Below are 20,328 nucleotides of genomic sequence, written 5' to 3'. Positions count from 1 at the left end.
CAGATACCAGATAGAGGCATCAATACAAAGAATGGCAGAATAATGGTAGAGGGAGCTTTAAAAGATTTGGTTATTACCGCAGAAGACAAAATTGCTAGAAAAATAATGGGCAAATGAATCCCAGGAATGCCCAAGGATGGGTGCTTCCGGTATTATTTAAAATATCAATATTTTGAATTGTCCACAGCAACGAGATTAAGAAATTTGAAGCAGAGGATTGTAATGAAGACTCAGAAAATTGTATAGGTCGTGGGGATTGGTTTAGCTGAGTTGGTTGGCTGGCTGGCTGGTTTGCGACGTAGAGTGATGCCAATGGCATTAGTTCAATTCCTACACATGAAGGATTCTCCTTCTCAACCTCTCCCCTTACATGAGGTGTGGGGACCCACAGGTTAAAAGCAATATCTCTGTCATGAGAGAGCAGCCCTATGTTCTGGGAAAACTATGGCGACTTTATCCTTTTCCAGGTCACACATTTTTATTTCTGCAATGAGTGTGTTAATTGTGGACTCCTTTTAAATTGTAAATGCTAGTTAATGCTTGTTTCTTAGCAATATTTGGAGCAGAATGTTTAAAATGTTATCTTAATTCACTAAGTGGTAGAGATCAATAAAAGGATATAGAAAATAAAAGGATATAGAATAGAAAAGTATGAGTAACCTACCTTCCCACCTATACTCTCCTCTCCACCTACCTTCTTTTCTCTCCATCTTCGGTCCGCCTCCCCCTCTCTCCCTATTTATTCCAGTTCCCTCTCCCCATCCCCCTCTCTGATGAAGGGTCTAGGCCCGAAACGTCAGCTTTTGTGCTCCTGAGATGCTGCTGGGCCTGCTGTGTTCATCCAGCCTCACATTTTATTATCTGAGTAACCTTGGGTTTGGTGCTGACAGCACATTGAGGCCATTAAAAGCAATTGGGATTCCTTGTAAAATTCTTGGAATAAGCCCTTTTTAAAAGTGATAATATAGTCTCCTGTGAGGTACTGCAAACTAAAGTAAGTCGGATAGTTAGATGGAGTTTGGAGTTTATTCTGTGGTACCAGATATGGATCAACAAAGTTTTGTCACATATGGATTCGTACTGGATAAAGTTCTTACAAACAAGTCTTAAAATGCTAAAACAGAACTGATTGCTCGGGGTTTTGACAAGCAATTGGATGAAACAGAAGTCAGAGTGAATTTCTTCCAAATAGAAAAGTCATTTTGAAAATCTTTTTCATTCTTTTGGTCAGATATTCACAGGAGTGTAAGTCAATTGACATGAAAGTTGCATTTCTGCAAGGGGATTATTTTTGGAGCCAAAACATACTATAGTAACTGAACAAATGTATCTTCAGCTTGCATGAGCTTCTAGGGTGCCGCATTTTTCACTGAGCTTTGTTTTGTTTGTGGTTTAACAACTAAAATAGACCCCTACAATCTCAAAATGTTCCAGGTGTCTTCATGATGCATCATGGGATGGTACTGTGAACCTGAACAATGTGATCTTTTGGAAATTTGAGGAGAATTTAAATCGGGAATTTATACTGTTGGGCTTTTAATATAAAAATATAGATCTAGCTATTAAACAAAGTAGGTCAGGTTTCTTCAACTCAACTATACTATATATAGTTAAAAGCAGAAATTGCTTGAGAAACTCAGCAAGTTTGGCACCATCTGTGGAGAGAAATCAGACTTTATGTTTCAGGTCTAGTGACCCTTCTTCAGAATTGACTGCAGCTGGGAAAGGTTGGTATAAATGCTGAAGATGGAGAGAGAAAGAGGGAAGGCAACAACAAAAATAATGATGGTGAACAAGAAAAATGATTAGAATGGAAATTCAGTTGGAGTGTGGAGCAGAACATATTAAATGTGGGAAAATCTGTAAGAGATGTGGCCTTCCCAGTTATGATTAGTTCTAAAAAAGGGTCACTGGACTGAAATGTTAACTCTGCTTTCTGTCCATGGATGCTGCTAGACCTGCTGAGTTTCTCCAGAAATTTCCGTTTTTGTTTCTGATTTCCAGCATCCACAGTTCTTTGGTTTTTTTCTTGTTGTACAATTTGGCGTGTTGCTCAAATCCCAGCTCATCATACTAGGTCATTAGAAATAAGTTATGTCTAAAGAAGAAATGGACAGTTGTGAAGTTTGATTCTCATTGTTTTTGATCAGTGAAGGCCAATGGAGGATTTTCAACTTGCTGATGGTGAATGAGAGACAAACCTTATTCTGTCAAGAATTGAAGAAGTTGAGGGAGGGTGAGCTGAATGACATTTACATGGTATGACTATGTCACCAGCAAGATAACATGAGATGAGGATATGCTGGAGGGTGACCTTTAGTCTTAGTTCTCATCCTGTTGAAGTTGAGAAACTTCCTGTCAGGTTTAAACTCCATCATGACCCTTTGTGGAAATTGGTCACAAATGTGTTCCAAATCTAGTGACAAATGGTGAAGAAAATTCATTGTTTATTGTTATACTGTTAAGCAAAAGTTACACAATATTATATTTTGGGTGGTTGTGCAAACCTCTCAAGGCCTTTGTAAACGGCTATGCAGTTGTGATGAAGCTATTTTAATGTAAGCAATCAATATAAGCAATCAATTTGTAAAAAGAGCAATACTGAGGGAGCAGAAGTTCCAAGGAATTGCAACATGTGACTTTCTTACCGCATTTCCAGTGTTTGTTTTGTACACTCATTTACATCCAATTAATATTAGATATTAGAATGTAGATTGCACATATGGTAGATTATATTCTGTTGTAAGTTTTTATAGTAAAAGTTTATTGTTGTTTATCATAGGATCTTGAGGCTTCACTCACTCATAAGTACCTGGACCTCTCACTGCATCCACTTTATAAAAAAGTTACTGGTCACTAGCCAGATCATAACTTAAAGTTGGCCTTGCTGGAGTCAAAATGCAGTTGAGATCACCAAAGTAGATCATTGAAGGCTATTTTTGTGTTGTTCCAGAAACATTATATATAGAAAATATAAAACCGATGGGGCACCTCTCGCTAGTCATTTCTTTTAAGACCCAGTGATGAATTCCAATAGCATGTAGGCACTTTTCAGCTTGTGGCTCCAACAATTTACTTCCTTGGTGACAGTAATTTTAGTGAGCTGTTCCCCCTCTTCCATTTCCTGATTTAAAGCTGTTTCTGGGAAGATGTATTTTGCATTGGTCTTCAATGTATGAAGCATCTGATCAGTTCATTGAGTACATTTATGACTGAGGTAGATGGGTCCTTGATTATTAAGAGGATCAAGGGTTACAGGGAGAAAGTGGGAGAATGGGGTTGAGGAACTTGTCAGCCATGATTGAATGGTGGAGCAGACTCGATGGGCCGAATAGCCTGATTTCTGCTCCTATGTCTCATGTTTTATGGTGTTCTTCTGTCATTGCCTCATTTTCTGTGACTAATTCTCATTTTCAGTAGAACCAATGACCAACTATTTTTCACAATTTTTTCAAGTATTTTGTGGAACTTTTATTATCCGTCTTTTATATTTCTGACAAGCCTTCTCTGATACACTAATTTTCTAGCTTGTTAATGTTTTAGTCAAGTTTATGCTTTGTCTAACCTTCTGATCTGTCAGCTCTCTTTTCACTGTTACATACTTTTTCTTATTTTGAAACCATTTTTAATCTTTTGGTTACCTGTGGCTGGAGGGTCTGTTGTTTGCAGTTTTTCTTGCTAGTTAGAATATGTCTATGCTGTGTATTCTGAAGCATCCCCTTAAATATCTGCCGCTGCATCTCTGTTGACTTATCCTTCACCTAATATGCTAATTCATTATAGCCAGCTCCTCTTTAATGCCGCTAAAGTTGCCATAATTAGGTGTTAACAAATAATCTTGGACCTTCTCCTTTTAAGTTATAGGGTCATACCAGACAGAAACAGACCAAAACAGGTCCAATGTTGTTGCAGTCCGTGCTGAGCATAATTGCATTAGTCCCACCTGCCTGCTGCAGGCCACTATCCCTCCAAACCTTTCCTATTCATGTACTTATGCAAATGTATTTTAAACGTTGTAAGCGTACCCACATCCACCACTTCCTCTGAAAGTGTGTGCCCCTAGACTTGATAAACCCCAACCTGGGAAAAGAAAACAACCACCATTAACTCTATCTATACCCCTCATTATTTTATAAACTTATATAAGGTTGCCTCTCAACCTCCAATGCTCCAGTAAAAAAAAAAGCCCCAGCCTTTCTACATAATTCAAACCTTCCATACTCGGCAACATCCTGGTAAATCTCTTCTGAACCCTCTTCAGCTTAACAACAATATCTTTCCTACAAATGGGAGACCAGAACTGGACACAGTATTCCAGAAGAGGCATCATCAAAGCCCTGTACACGACTTCCCAACTCCTATTCTCAAAGGACTGAACAATGAAGGCAAGCACACCAAATGCCATTTAAACTACCTGTCAATATGTGATGCAAGTTTCAAAGAATTATGTACCTGAACCCTTAGGTTCTTCTGTTCTACAACACTGCCCAAGGCCCTACCATTAATTGCATAAGCTGTACCAAAATGCAATACCTCGTATTTATCCAGATTGAATTCCATCTGCCATTTTTCAGTCCATTAATCCATTTCATCAAGATCCCTTTGTAATCTCAGAAAACCTTCTAAATGGTCTGCCATGCCACCAATTTTGGTGTTGTCCACAAACTTACTAACCATGCCTTCTATATTCTCATTCAAATCATTTATATAAATAACAAACAAAAGAGAATCCAGAATCGATCCCTGTGGAACACCACTGGTGACAGACCTTCAGTCTGAAATGCAACCTTTTGTCGTCAATCTCTGTCTCCTGCCATTAAGCCAATTATATATCCAATTGGCAAGCTCACCTTGAATCTCAAGTGATCTAACTTTACCAATTACTCTAGCATGGGGAACCCTGTTGCAGGTTTTGCTAAAATCCAAATAAATAATGTCTATTGCTCTGCCATCAGCAACCTTTTTGGTAACTTCCGCAAAAAACTCAATCAAGTTTATAAGACATGATTTTCCACACACAAAACCATCTGAATATCCCTAATCGATTTTTCCTTCTCTAATTGCCCATAAAACTTTTCATTTATAACCACCTCCAACAATTATCCACTATGTCTATAGTTCCCTGGTTTCTCCTTACAAACTTGCTTAAACAAAGGTACAGCATTAGCCAGCCGTCAGTCATCAGGCATCCCACCCGTAGTTATGGATGATGCAAATATTTCTGCAAGGTGTCTTGTAATTTCCTCCCTTATATCCTACAATATTCTGGGGTACATGGATCAGATCCCAGAGATTTATCTACCTTTATATTCTCTTCTATAATGTGAACTGCTTTTAAAGTATCAAAATTTATTTCTCTACGTTCTCTAGCATCTATTTCTTTCTCCACAGTAAAAACTGACATGAGACATTCATTTAGTATCTCTCCCATCTCCTGAACACAAAGATGATTTCCTTGATCTTTAAGGGGCCCTACCCCTTCTCTGTTTACTCTCTTGCTGTTAATGTATTTGTAGAATCTCTTAGGATTATCCTTAACTTTATCTGCCAATGCTGTCTCATATTCTCTCTTTGCCTTCCTGATTTATTTCTTAAGAATGCCCCTACACTGTTTATATTGACTAAGAGATTCAATTGAACTAAGTTGTCTCTATCTAAAATAAGATTCCCTTTTACTCTTGACTAGAACCTCAATATATTTATTCATCCGTTATTCCTTAATCTTACCAGTCTTACCCTTTACTCCAACAGGAACATAATGCCACTCAACTCATGCCATCATACTCCTGAATGCTTCCCACTTGTCAGACACCCTTTAACCTGCAAACAGTCTACTCCAATCAACTTTTGAAAGTTCTTGTCTCATACTATTAAAATTTGCCTTATTCCAATTAAAAACTTGAACTTTTAAGGAAGGCTTATCTTTTTCCCTAACCGTTTTGAAACTGTCTCAGCTATATGTAACATTTAATTATCATATGATTGCTGCTACCTATTTCTAGTTAACCACAGAAAGTAGTTATTCCATTCAAATTTTTCAGACTTGTTACAATGTATCTACTCTGATTAACTAGAAATGTGAAAGACGTTATCAAAATAAAAGAAAAATGTGTCATAGCAAAGACTGGCAGGTCAGAAGATTGGATGTGACATTAAAAAAAACAAAGAATGACCAAAGAATTAATAAAGAGATAAAAATTAAGAGTACAAGAGAAAAATAGTCAGGCAATATGAAAGTACTAAGTAGGAATTTATACATAAAATGAATAAAAGAGTTAACAAAGTGAACATTGTTTCTACGAAGTAAGAGCAGAGCATTAATTATGGAAAATAAGGAAATAGCAGATGATTTGAACAGGTATTTTGTAACAGTATTCTCTGTGGAAACTCGATTAAACCAAGAAATGGAAGGGAAGGAAGAACTCAGGAAAATCACAATCACCAGAGAAGTGAGGTGGCACTGAGTAAATTGTTGGAGCTACATGCTGACAAGTGCCAACATCTGGGAGGACTTCATCCTAAGGTGTGAAAGAACTAGCTAGTGATAATTGATATATTGGTTTAATTCTTCCATCTCTCTTGATTCAGGGATAATCCCATTAGATTGGCAGGTACAAATGTAACTCCTTCAATAAAAAGGGAGACGAAAGCAGGAAACTCCAAGTAGGTTAGATTAACATCTATCATAATGAAAGTATTCAATACTATTATTAAAGATATGGCAGAGCACTTGAATACATTCATACACCTTCTTGCACCGGACAAAGTCAAATGGTTTTGTGAAAAGGGAATCACATTTGGCCAAACTATTGGATGACTTTGAGCAGGTAATATGTGCTGTCGTTAACCTGCCACTGGTGGATGTACTGTTCTGAGGTGTCCAGAAAGCATTTGATAAGGTGCCACATTGAAGATTGTTATGGAAAGTAAAAGTTCATGATGTAGGGATAATACATTGGCATGGATAGAAGATTAGTGGCTAGCAAGAAACTGTAAGATGGCAGAAATGGATATTTTTCAGGTTGATATGATGTAACGAATGTTGTTCCACAGAAATTGATGTTGGAACCTTAACTGTTTGCAAATTATAGAAATGGCTTTGATGGAATGGAAGGTATGATTGCTAGGTTTGTTGATGACATAACAATAGATAGGAAAGTAAGTTGTGAAGACCATGCAAGGAGGCTACAAAAGGTGAGTGGGCAAAAATGTGCCAAAGGGAGTCTAATGTGAGAAAATGTGAAATTGCCCATTTTGGCAGATTTGTTTTTTTTACGCAGCGTACAGGCAGTCCCCGGGTTGTGAACGGGTTCCATTCTGGAGCCCATTTTCTAGTTCATTTATAAGCAAGTTGGAACACAGTTTAGCACAATGAAAGCAGCTGTTCTCAAGTGCAGAAAACATTTGTATGTCAGGTCATTTAAAATTATGCCCCGGTATAGGATTGCACTCATAAGTATGAGCGTTTGTATGTTGAACTTTTGTAAATTGGGATGTTCTGTATTGTCTAAATTGTGCGTGATTGCAAAGCTCTGAGATGTAAAGGTATCTGTGTGTCAGTGTGTTCAAATTGCAAAAGGTTAGTGTGAGTAATTAGGAAAACTAATCAAATACTCTAATTGTGATTATTATGAGGGGAACTAAATTCAGAATCATGAATGATATTATACTGGACAATGTTGTGAATGTGTCGGGAGTATTCTGCACAGTATTGATCATTTTAGTTAAAGAAGGATGTAGATGTTGTTTGAGATAACAGGGATGTTGTTGAGACTAATATTTGGTATGTGGAAGTTGTATGGTGATGGAATGTTGGCTTGGCTTGTATCTGTTGGAGACTGGGAGAGTAAAAGGTGACTTGATTGAAACATATAATATCCTGAGGGGTTTTGTCTTAGGTTGAGGTGAAGAAGAAGTTTCCTGTTATGGGAGAATCTGGAATAGGGGTTACTGTTTAAAATCAGAGGTCATCCTTTTAATTCAGAGATGAAGGAACATTTGTTTTTCCCTGAGTGCCCTGAATCTTTGATATCCTCCTTTTGAAAAGCTGATGGAAACAGCGGCATTTTATATTTTTAAGGCAGAGGTAGAGAAATTTTTGTTAAGCAAGGGCTTGAAAGGTTATTGGGGTAGGGAGGCATGTGGATTTGAGATTCAACTGGCACAGCAGACTCGAGATTGAACAGCGTACTCCTACTCCTAAATCATATGTTTGTATGAGAATGTGCACTCACTTTTTCATCCTTGAGTGACCCAGAGAGGATGCCATGAGTTGGCATGTGAAGCATCACTAAAACTGAACTTCCTGATGGGCACTCTCATGTGCATAGTTTCATTGTCTTACTCCTGGATAAGGATGGAAAATGTTATTCTGTAGTTTGGAAAGTAAAGAAAATAAAAATCATTGTTAAAAAGTACTCTGGCTACTGAAATCTGGCTTCTTTTGAACGTAGTGGACAATAGTTCCTACTTCTGCCAAATATTTAAGTGAGATTCTCTACACTTGGAAAACTTTACTTTACAACCAATGGAAATGGGTGAACTGACTCCTTTTCCTTCAGTTTCCTCAGTTGGCCATAGCAAAGGCTTAAGCTCTTTCTGCATGTGGCCGTACCTCTCTCTGTTAAAAGTATAGTTACCTATATTTTTGATGTGCAAAATAAGGAGCCAATGAACAAGATTTTTTTGAATCTCAGAGTAAATTTATTATTTTCATTGGGTTTAATTGTAAAAATGTGATGTCATGCACATGGCCTTCAGACAGTCACTTGGACTTGTACACGTGCATATTCACACACATACAAAGTTAAAGGGGAATCGTGTGTGTGTTTGTGCGGTTTCTTGAAATAGTCAGACACAGTGTATATTTCAGTTATTGAAAATTAACCGCTCTTGATTATAATTTTCCGTAGCTGCTTCTATGGGAACCATGTGTTAAATGGAGGCAATAGTTTCCCTTCCAATAAGGATGTGGAAGCTTTGGAAAGGGTGCAGAGGAGATTTACTAGGATGTTGCCTGGTATGGAGGGAAGGTCTTACGAGGAAAGGCTGAGGGACTTGAGGCTGTTTTCATTAGAGAGAAGAAGGTTGAGAGGTGACTTAATTGAAACATATAAAATAATCAAAGGATTAGATAGGGTGGATAGGGAGAGCCTTTTTCCTAGGATGGTGACGGCGAGCACGAGGGGGCATAGCTTTAAATTGAGGGGTGAAAGATAGAGAACAGATGTCAGAGGTAGTTTCTTTACTCAGAGAGTAGTAAGGGAGTGGAACGCTTTGCCTGCAACGGTAGTAGATTCGCCAACTTTAGGTACATGTAAGTTGTCATTGGATAAGCATATGGACGTACATGGAATAGTGTAGGTTAGATGGGTTTGAGATCGGTACGACAGGTCGGCACAACGTCGAGGGCCGAAGGGCCTGTACTGTGCTGTTATGTTCTATGTTCTATGTAATATCTGCCCAAATGCTCTCAGAACCTCACTTGAAGTACTAACCTCCCTGTATATTTTGGATGAGTCTGGCAGCAAGTTATTGCGTCAATGTCTAGTATTTTGAATTTATTAATCTCTTGCTGATTTCAGCAAATATTTCAATGGTTTAAAAACTGGCTATTGATCCACAGTGGGAACAATTTCATTTCTACCAAGAGTTTGATGGCCCATGGCTGAAGTTCCATCGTTATCTTTTGATTTGGAAAGGGAGTTTGAATCCTCTTTGTTTCGGCAATAACTGTTGCAGACATATTAGTAGATTGCTTTATGAGCTATATATGGATTTTAAAGGTTAACAATCTGTATTTTAAAGGTTAACAATCTGTATTTTAAATCATTTTGGCACTGAAGATAGTATAGCTGCTGTGAGTTATGCAGACAATTGGTCAGTTCACAATCCTGTATACTGTGAAAGTTGTGAGTGAGAAAAGGTTACAGATTGACTTTATTGGCTTGAACCAGATGAAAGGGAGAAAGGAAATCTCTACAATTAAATGGATGGATGCACAAACTTCTTCACCCAGAGATTGGTGGATATATGGAATGCTCTGCCCCAGAAGGCAGTGGAGGCCAAGTCTCTGGATACTTTCAAGAAAGAGATGGATAGAGCTCTTAAAGATAGTGGAATCAAGGATTATGGGGATAAGGCAGGAACAGGATACTGATTGTGGATGATCAGCCATGATCATAATGAATAGTGGTGCTGGCTCAAAGGGCTGAATTGCCTACTTCTGCACCTATTGTCTATTGTCTATAAATCTTCACTGTCTACCTGCTGTACAGAAGGAAATGTATGCATAAAAAAATTCCAGAGAAGGAATGCCTCATAATATAATGCCTTGTAAGAAATATAGAGGCTTGAATTAGTTTTGAAACTTTGGTTTTACATAAAAACCATTTTTTTTAATTTAAAGGGAGAAGACAGTAAAACTTAATTCAATTCTAAGAGAATCTGCTACAGAAAGGAAAACACTATGGATGTTGTAAATCTGAAACAAAGCATTGGAATACTCAGCAGGTCAGGCAGTATTTCTGGAGAGTAATGCAGCGCGCTACAGTGTAAAGGTCAGGGGAGAGCACACCTTCACTTGGGCAGGCTGGTGGCTGGCATGCTTCACAGCCATTTAACGACTGCTGGCTCTGTATTTGGCTTGGGGCAATACTTGTGCCCACATCAGGGCGGTAATTCCACCCCAGAGAGCTGTGGGCCAGTCAGATGGCCAGTGTTTTCTTGTCTCAGCAGCACTATGGGGAACATTGGCCATGGTTGGGGCTTTTTGCAGTTAGAACATAGAACAATATAGCGTAGAACAGGCCCTTCGGCCCTCGATGTTGCACCGACCTGTGAACTAATCTAAGCCCCTCCCCCTACACTATCCTGTCACTAGACTGGTTCTGAGGGAAATGTTGTCTACAGACTTTCCATTATTCGGCAACTTCCTCTGTAGGTTAATTACCTGCAGGGTCTGTTTTCCCATACCCTCTCTGAGACCATAATAGTCTGCCCAACATTTCTGATATGCAATTTTTCATGAGTATTGAAATATAAAGTCTGCCTTCTTTCTTCATAAGATACTGCCTGAGTATTCTCTGCTTATATAAGGGAATCTATTAATTGTACATTGTAAACGGGTGACTAGTGTTCACTCGGGATTCATCTGCACCCAAACAGTGTCCCTTTTAAGGGGTTGACCATGTCATATTTTATTCATTTAGTTTGCTCAAAATAGTATAGTTTGTAACAGACTGAAAATGTAGTGGGTAGGTTAAAAGATATGTTATGGATCAGACCAAATCCTGCCTCAGATGTATTAAGGAGATAGCCTGGACCCTAACTTTTTATCTTATTTAAAGACAGTGTAATGTGTGCTGTGTTCCAGATGTAGTTCAATTGGTCACACTATTTGGCTTTAGGTAAAGCACATTTTATACTTACCCCCAGTTAAAATTGAAACAAAATAAAGAAGAATTGGTATAAGTTTAACTTGATTGGAAGACTTAACAGAATTATAGATTGTTTAACCGCTAAGCAGCAACTGTTCCAATACAGTAACGTCCCATGAACACGAAGGATAAGACAAATTACATAAAACAAATTGTTTCACACTTGATTCTGGCACAGAAAGAGAACCCAAGCTTTTAGCTATAAGAGAGAGAGAGAGACAGCTTCCCACATCCAACTTCAAAACTCCACCAACTATTGAGAGCTAAACCAAAACTCTGGTTCTGTGGGAACCTGACTCCACCCATTACTGCTGCTTCTATTGTTTTAACTTTAAGAAAAACCCCAAGGCCTCACAAGCTGTTTACTTTATTGGATTAGAAGAGACAGCTCCTCACCTATAGCTCAAAATCTCATTTCAAAAAAAAGGACAAAGTACACCTATAAAGTATATATTCTGTCCTTCACTACCCAATCTTCTGGAAGAGAACTCCATGATCCCCTGTACCATGTCTGTTACCAACATGATTACGGCAAAAGTTGTAAGTGGATGTACTTATTGGAAATCATGTTGAAACATTTAAGACAATGCTTTAAAAACTCATCTCTTGACCAGACTTCTGGTAACTTGCCCTGATATCTCTTCATGTGACACATTTTGTTCTACATCACTCTTGTGAAGTGACTTGTGAACTTTTACTGCCCAATGCATACTATAGAAATGCATGCCTATGTTGAGTTTTCTTCCTATATTATTGTTCGTAATGTTCCCAAGTAGCAATGGGGGTTTGAGACCATGTGTCCCCAATGTATCGGAAATGTTTGGCTCAAATAAATTTGTTTTTAAGTATGCATTGAACAATTGGGTTAAATACTGTTTAGTAACAGGATTGGTCAATGATATATTCAGCTATAAACCAAATGGCACAATTCAAGCACATAATCAAAGTTGACATCTCAGTAAATTACTGAAGAAGTGCTCAGTATTGAAGGTGTTGTGTAGCATTCAGCTGAATATTAAACAGAGGTTCCTTTGATTGTCACACACTTTATATCCAATGTTGTGGCTTTAAGAGGTGTATTTTGCTTGTTTTATTTTGGAGAGAGGTTTTAGGGCACAGTCATCAAGAGGTCTACCAGAGCCACTAGAGTAAACAATTTGAGAGGTCTCGGGTTTTTTTTAAATTTGGAACTATAGAAGCACTTTGAATGAGTGTGATCAAGCTCCGAGAGAGCCAGGATTTTTAGTTTTAGCTTTCAGCAGGTGCTGTTGGGGAAGACGTGGAAGCTTTCTTTTCGCTCAGTTAGCCACAGCCAAAAGCTGGGGATTCGCTTCCTGCTGCAGTAGTTGCGTGTGAGACAATCTATTTTTTGAAATTGCCTTTTGCCAAGAGTGTGTTTATGGGATGTTACTATCTTGGAACAGTTAATCAGTAATAGTTACTGTACTTTTTATTCTGTTACACTTTTCTGATAGTTTCCAATTCCTTCTTTCTTTTGTTGTATTTTAACTATAGTGGATGAATAAAGTGTGTTTTGCTTTAAATCTGGTAGTTTGACCAATTGAATTGGAACTCAACATTTTACGTTAACCTTTAAAATAAGAAAAGGTAGGCTCGAGACTATTTTATGAATACTTTGAGGGGGTTTGGTCTGGCTCATAACAAATGTCCCATAGCATATTTTGAAGAAGGGTAGTATATTTTCTTGAGTCCTGACCATCATTCATACCTTAGCTAATATAATCAATTAAAAGAATTAGTTACTTCACCTCATTTTTGATTTGCAGATTGACTGCAGAGTCTGAATTTTAAAATAATTCACTAAATATGAATCAGTTTGCAAATGTGTTAAAACACTATTCAAACACAATTTGTTTAATATAACATGATCTTTTTTGCATTTTCAGCTTGGCCTGACGATTGCCATTCGTTATAGTCACAGGTAAATCGAGCAAATATTTTTCAATCTCTGTTTACATGGGAAAAAGACAAAAAAAAATCAGATTTCTTAACATTGTGGTTTATGTTCTGGAGATGAAAAGGGGAAGTACAAACTGTGCTTTGCTGACTCATACCTTCCATGTATTAAGCTTCAGTTGTCGCTTAATATAATGGTCTTCATTTTTATTGCAAGCAATAAATTTCCATGACAGGGCAAAGCATATAGCTGTGTCTGCAAGTACAGAAACCACCGTAGCTAATTTCCTGGCATCCCCAGAAACCCCCCTAACAGACAGCGTGTCGCTCCCTGTGTGCCACGCCCCCCCCCCCCCCCCCCCACAACCCCACTTCTACTACCTACACAAAAAAAGATCCACTTCCTCGTGGGTGGTTGTGTAACTCCACAAAAACTGAATCTTGCAAATAACTCATGATTCTTTTTTCATGTACAAAATTGCAATGCAGTTGCACTGTGAAACATATGATGGTGTTGTGTAGAAATTTTTAAATGTAGAATTAAAAGGGGATTATCTCATCTTGAGAGAGGCAGAACACTTAAATTAGAGATGAACTGCGGAGACCTTTTGAAAATGTCTTGCCGTGCTTCTCTTATTATTCAGAATAAATTGATTTGTTTGAGGACAAAATATATTGTAATGTTGGATAACTATTGTGGTGATGGATGTTGTTATGTATAAATCTGTAAATTTACTATTACAGAACATTACTATGCTATGCAGCTGGAATTTGTAATGTGGCACTGCACCTCAGCTTACCAGAAGCATTTGGGTCAATTTTTGTTTTTCCAAGTGCTTGTTTTTATTTTATGAATTTACTTCCTAAGTGATTTTGCTTCAACATTTGTTGGGAAGGGTGAAGGGAGCAGAGAGGAGGTGACAGAATGTCAGAGTTAAGATGATCTTTAGTGGTCACTAAGTTGAATTTTGTTTCCCTGCAATACTCTTCATAAACACAGCTTTCAATTTTAACTCATTCTTTTACTTATATTTTTATCCTTTTTCTTTCTTCCTCTCTCTCTGACCTTTCCCTCTCACTCCATGCAAATACTAACTTCTCTCATTGTTCATAATTCAGTGCCATGCACAAGTCTCAAGCCTGTGAGAGTTACAAACGCAGTGAGCAGGCTGTCTAATTGGGCAGTCTCATATGGACCATCAAATCTGACATCTACACTGGCACAGTAGGTGTTGCTGTAAAATAGCTGGGTGGGGTCAATCTGGCTGATGATTTTTTCTCTTTCTCTGTTTATCACTATTTACCCTGGCTGAGATTAGCTAATGCAGCACAGACCATAAGAAATAGGAACAGAAGTGAGCTCTTTGGCCCCTTGAACCTGCTCCGCCATTCAATAAGATCATGGCTGATCCATTATTCCTCATGTTCATTTTCCTGTGTTTTCCCTGTAACCCTTGATTCCTTGACTAATCAAGAATCAATCTATCTCAACTTTAAATATAACAGAAGAACTGTGCTCCCACTGCTGTTGTGGCGAATAATTCCAAAGGCTCTCAACCTTCAGAAGAAATTCCTCCTCATGTCAGTCTTAAATTGGCACCTCTTTATCCTGAGACTATGCCCTCTAGTTCTAGACACTCCCATGAGGGGAAACATGCTCTCAGCATTTACCCTGTCAAGACCCTTACAGATCTTATATGTTTCAATGAGATCACTTCCCATTCTTCTAAACTCCATTGAGTAGAGTTCTAACCTGCTTAACCTTTGTACATAAGACAATCCCTGTATACCAGGGATCATCCCAATTAACCTTCTCTGAACTGCCTCCAATGAATTGATATCTTTCCTTAATTGAGAGGACCAACACTGCTCACAGTAGTCCATATGTGGATCCATCCTGGGACTTACTGTTTTGCATAGCTCACAGTCTGCAACTTTGAGCTGGATATTTGTAAAGAATTCTTTCATCAATATTTATGGGACATTGAGAAGCAGCTTGGGTTACTAGGCCCAGCAAACCCTTGATAACAATCGAAAAAACTGTGGATGCTGTAAGTCAGGAACAAAAACAAAGTTACTGGAAAAGTAACTTCCTCAGTTCTGAGGAAGGGTCACCGGACCAGAAACATTAACTCTGATTTTTTTTCTTCACAGATCCTGCCAGACCTGCTGAGCTTTTCTAGTAACAGAGATAATGGGAACTGCAGATGCTGGAGATTCCAAGATAATAAAATGTGAGGCTGGATGAACACAGAAGGGTCTAGGCCCGAAACGTCAGCTTTTGTGCTCCTGAGATGCTGCTTGGCCTGCTGTGTTCATCCAGCCTCACATTTTATTATCTGAGCTTTTCTAGTAACTTTGTTTTTGGGCCTTGATAACATCCTGACTATATCCACCTATGACCTATTCACAAATAAAGATAATTCTGCCATGGCCAATTACAGTCCTATTAATGAATCCGTTCAGGATATTATTTCAGAAAATCGGGATGAGTGGGATTCTAAGAGAAGACACTCCTATGGCTGGGGCTGTAAATGACAAAAAGATGATGGCAGCGCACGGGTTATCACTAGATGTTACTGCAAGTGTTTTTATGGAAGTGTCCTCAGCATGTACCTTGATATTGCCACCTAAGAATTATTATTAAACAAAGTGAATAAGAGAGAACCTAGTCTTCTTTCCATGATCTTCAATGGCACACAGTCACCAGGTCCCCACCATCAAAGATATTGTCCATCTCTTTTGGAATGAACTTGTATCAAAACCTTTAAGAACAAGACCAGGGCATAATCTGGGCATTGTGCAATGAATGGTTCACATTCTTGAAACTTTTACAGTCTTCATGGGACATTGTACAACTTGTCAGACACTTTTTAAGTATAAATTACTAACCTTCTCCAGAAAAGTTACCTTGAGCAAGTTTGTTTTCCTATGGCTTGCACATGTGTAAGAAGAATGGCACCTTCCTGTGTCCATTTGTGTCTACCTATTGTCTTTCCGGAACAGAAGTCCTGTCTGTCATTTTCCCATTGAACAGTCCTGCTGTCCTCTTGATTATCTTCCACTACTTTCAGTGGCTGACTAAATTGGGACACCACCCATTTTATTGTTACTCTGTCAGGCTTGTTGACTTTCTTGTTTGTGCTTATTGTCACTAAATCATCTGCTGGTGACTATTCTGAATTAGTAATCCCAATTGCCTTTGTCTGTCTCCCTCCTGACACATAAAGCTGTTTTCTGGAGCTTAATTTTTTAATCTCGTCCTGTACATTCCTGCTCATTTATCTTTGAAGGGCAACCAAAGTCCTCCAGCCAAACTTTGTGCCATGTTTGGTGGCCAAGCTGCAAAGTAGTCGTCATCACCTTTATGATCTATGTCAGCCTCTGAATTACTCCACCAGAAATCTATTCTCTGTTGAACAACAGTTTGACTCTGCATAAGTGCCTTTAATGTTGACGGAATCCCAAAATGCTTCATAACGGTGTAATCATGTAAAAATAGATTCAGAGCTAGTGGCAGGGATGACTAACAGCTTGGTCTAACCTCTCAACTCTCATCATTGTCAATGACTCTGTGCTCACCTCTTGGTGAACTCCTTATGGAAATCCATTCAGTGGATATGCAGTGAACTTGCACAAGTTCACCGTGTTTTCCACCTTTGCACAACATGCAGGTCATTTTATTATATCTCTTGTAACTGTGACCCCTTAAGATTTGCTTGATGTTCAAAAACCTTTCCAAACTTATATCCCTATTATTGGGATAGAATTTCGGGTTTAAGTAGGCAGCAAGTGTGAGTTGTATCTCTTTTCTTATATGTTAGTGTTTGTTTTTATTGTGTTTGGACATGCAAGTATATTGACAGAAATTACCCAGCCCAAATCATCTTTAGACTTGCATTAAATAATGGCAAAGTTTAAACCTCTAACTCATTTTGGTAAATAGTGTAGTGTGAGAAGACATGACTGAAGTAGAACAGTGCATTTTAGACTGCTTACTGTGGAAAATATTTCATGTGGCAATAGGCTGCATAATCCACCTACATCTTTGTTGCTCGTGGGTTTTGAGGTAATTCCCTCATAAAATATTTTCCGTGTTCAACAGCCTATTTTTTTTTTGTGCAGCCTGTGTACATTTTGGGTGCACGTTAATGAAGAGTATCTAACTCTGTTGTGTCCTTGGCTTGTTCTTTTCAAAGATCATTTTTTAAAAAGAAGAACAATTCCATTTGATTATAAAAGATCCAGACTAATAGGTGCATTGATCTTTGTGTAAGAGTTTATCAGTGATTTTCATGTCAGAATTTATTGCCGATTTTATTTTTTTGCTTTTCCTCATTTTATGATCTGAAAGCTAAGGGTTATCTTCTTCACTTCATTTACAATAACTTTCATGATCCCACAAGTTTGACCAGGCACAAAGGTATTGCAGTTAGCCCTTACAAGGTGAAAGACTTACATGCGAGAGATGATAAAGATTGAGGTACTTTTCACAATTTTAACTTTTTTTTTTTTCTGGGCTCCAGCTATGTATCTGTGTTTCTTTTCTAAAATGACCTCTGGACGAAGCAATCAGATGCTAAATATAGGTTTTACCATTTCTATTTCTTATGCATGCAAGTCTCGTCACTTTTATTGTGAAAACAAATGTTGTTATCTCCTGACAGGCAGTAGAATCTTTACTAAGCAGCTGCCACAAAGTGACAAGCAAATCTTGATCTAGAATTGGTCAGGCCTGGCTGAGAGATTATACTTCTGCCTCTGAGACAGAAGGTCATAGCTTTGAGGCCTACAGCAGACATTGAGAACTTAATTTGGGTTGGTAGCCAGAATGCATTTCCTCAACTACAGAAAGTAGACTGTTCAGGAGAATACATGTAAGGATGCATGTGAGGAAATACCTCGATGGTTTCTACAACATGATTTATCTCCCATATTGACGACGGTTATCACAGTTCTAATGTCTGGTGGTGGGATCTTTTTCTTCCTAATCTGTAGGATGAGTGTGCAAAAGCTTTAGGCTCCACTTTTGAGGAATTCAACTGGAATATTGTCAAGGCCATATGCCTTATTGTTTTTCGTTCACTTGATTGCTTGTTGCAGCTGTACCATTGATGATGGTTCACCCACGGATTTTATCATGGACTACAGGGAGATAATCTTCAGGCAATTGTCTGTCACTGTGTATTCATGGTTAAGGAATTGTTCAAAATATTTCATTCAATGTTGACAAATAGTATTTCATTCTTACAAGAGAAGCACCTATCCTATGAGTCAGGGGATTTTGTCCATTTGATCTGTAGCTGTAGGTTTTCAGGAACTTTCTCTTCCTACTTTTGTCTTTGCACAAGAATCTTGAGCTAGGAGGCCAAGTAATTCAGTATTGGTTTCATTAACTCAATCGTGTTAATGTAGATGCTTGAACACAACCCTCTAGGCTCAGGCATCAATACAACTGACTTCATTTGAACCCATTGTTCTGGTAATGATCTGGATGTGTGAAGACTTTGCTGTGTTTTGAAGACCTGTTTTCAATCAGGCAGCTCTAGGACTCGGACTTTGATGATTTTCTTCTGGAACTTTTAAGTGTTACGATGTCTTTGTGTTAGAAGGATGATCATTGCCAATCAAACAAGTTTATGATATGCCCAGTTAGCATGAACCCCCACATCAATCAAATAATAAAGACAACACTTAGCTCTTTGACCTAATGAACAAGGATATAACCAAGGAGGTGCCATTGTTTTGATCTATGATGCCTCTAAGCAGCTTTATATTTATCCTTTAAATTTTGTAATAACACACTTTACCAGCAGAAAGACATCATTTTCATTGGCTTTTCACACCCCATTTTTCCTAGTGGACCCCCTCCAGAAATCAGATTAACAAGTCAACCTTGATATTATATGTCTCCCAGAAGGATGACCTTTCTTCTTTTGGGATGAACGCAAGAGCTTCTACAAGGTCAGATTAAAACTTTTCTTTGTCATCCTCATCGGAGTCCTGGATTGAGGCACAAGTGCTATTAATGGTAGCATATTGGTTAGGGCTATGTTGTAGGTGAAATGTCATTTATACTGTGAGAGTTTCTGGCATTGCATCCAAGCTCCCACACTGATGGCACAACTGATTCTGTAGATAAGGGGGTGGTTTGTCAGCCTCCCTTTTCCAGTAGAAGGTGTATCTACCAACCTGTTCCCTCAGCTGCCAGTAACCAGGAAGGTGGTTCTCACTGCGATCAGCGATAATAATTTGGACTCTTATTAGCTCACATGATACAACTGCAGTTCTTCTTTCTATTTCATCACTCTGATTATCCAGCTGTGTCCCAACATTCCAAGTTAAATAATTTAGAGAGTGACCTTCAATCCTTCAGAGGATCCTCCAACAACATGGTCTTTGTTGCCAGACAAATCCAAGAAGAGGCCGGGAAATCTTCAAACACAAAAAAAACAGGAACGTCTGGAGAAAATCAGCCGGTCTGACATCGTCTGTGGAGGGATAAACAGAGTTAACACTTGCGTCCAATATGACTCCTCTTCTGAAGGAATTCTTAATTGCATTAATCAAATGGTCTAAAACATTTGACTCCTTCAATTGTGAAGCTTTGTTGATTATGCTGCAAAAATTTGGATGTCCATGAAACTTCTTCACAATCCCACATTGCTTTATAATGACTTGATTGCAACTGTCTCAAATAGGAGCTTCAAAACAGATGCATCAAAATCCAGACCAAGTCAATTATTGATAATCATCTGATCAGTAGGTACTTATCTCAATTAAAATCAACTGCCCTCTGTTGTCACTATTATGTAAGATCTCAGGAGAAAATTCTTTAGCCTCAGAACCCAATGCCAAACTAAAGTGACCACCATAGATATGCATGATCTAAGTTTGCAGCTAATTGCAATGTCATTGCCCACTACACACCAATTTTCAGTCATTCCCATCTCTTCAGTTCAAAAAATTGGCT

General features: G+C 38.3%; 1 protein-coding gene across 5 annotated transcripts in view; it reads left to right on the top strand.

Annotated features, from left to right (window-relative positions):
• Positions 1 to 20,328, top strand: part of acoxl (acyl-CoA oxidase-like) — a 322,997-nt gene that overhangs the window by 52,337 nt on the left and 250,332 nt on the right. For 4 of the 5 annotated variants that reach the window (XR_007247594.1, XM_048531552.1, XM_048531551.2 and 1 more), the window contains exon 10: positions 13,346 to 13,380. The exons of the other annotated variant lie outside the window; for it this stretch is intronic. Coding sequence is in view for 3 of the 4 variants with exons in the window: in XM_048531552.1 (XP_048387509.1) it covers positions 13,346 to 13,380 (35 nt within the window). In the remaining variant the exon portion in view is untranslated. The remainder of the gene's footprint in view (positions 1 to 13,345; positions 13,381 to 20,328) is intronic. 5 annotated transcript variants of the gene reach the window in all.

Source organism: Stegostoma tigrinum, chromosome 4, assembly GCF_030684315.1.
Source record: "Stegostoma tigrinum isolate sSteTig4 chromosome 4, sSteTig4.hap1, whole genome shotgun sequence".
Lineage (NCBI taxonomy): Eukaryota > Metazoa > Chordata > Chondrichthyes > Orectolobiformes > Stegostomatidae > Stegostoma > Stegostoma tigrinum.
Note: the sequence above shows the minus strand (reverse complement) of the source record. Positions and strands in the feature narration are given on the sequence as shown.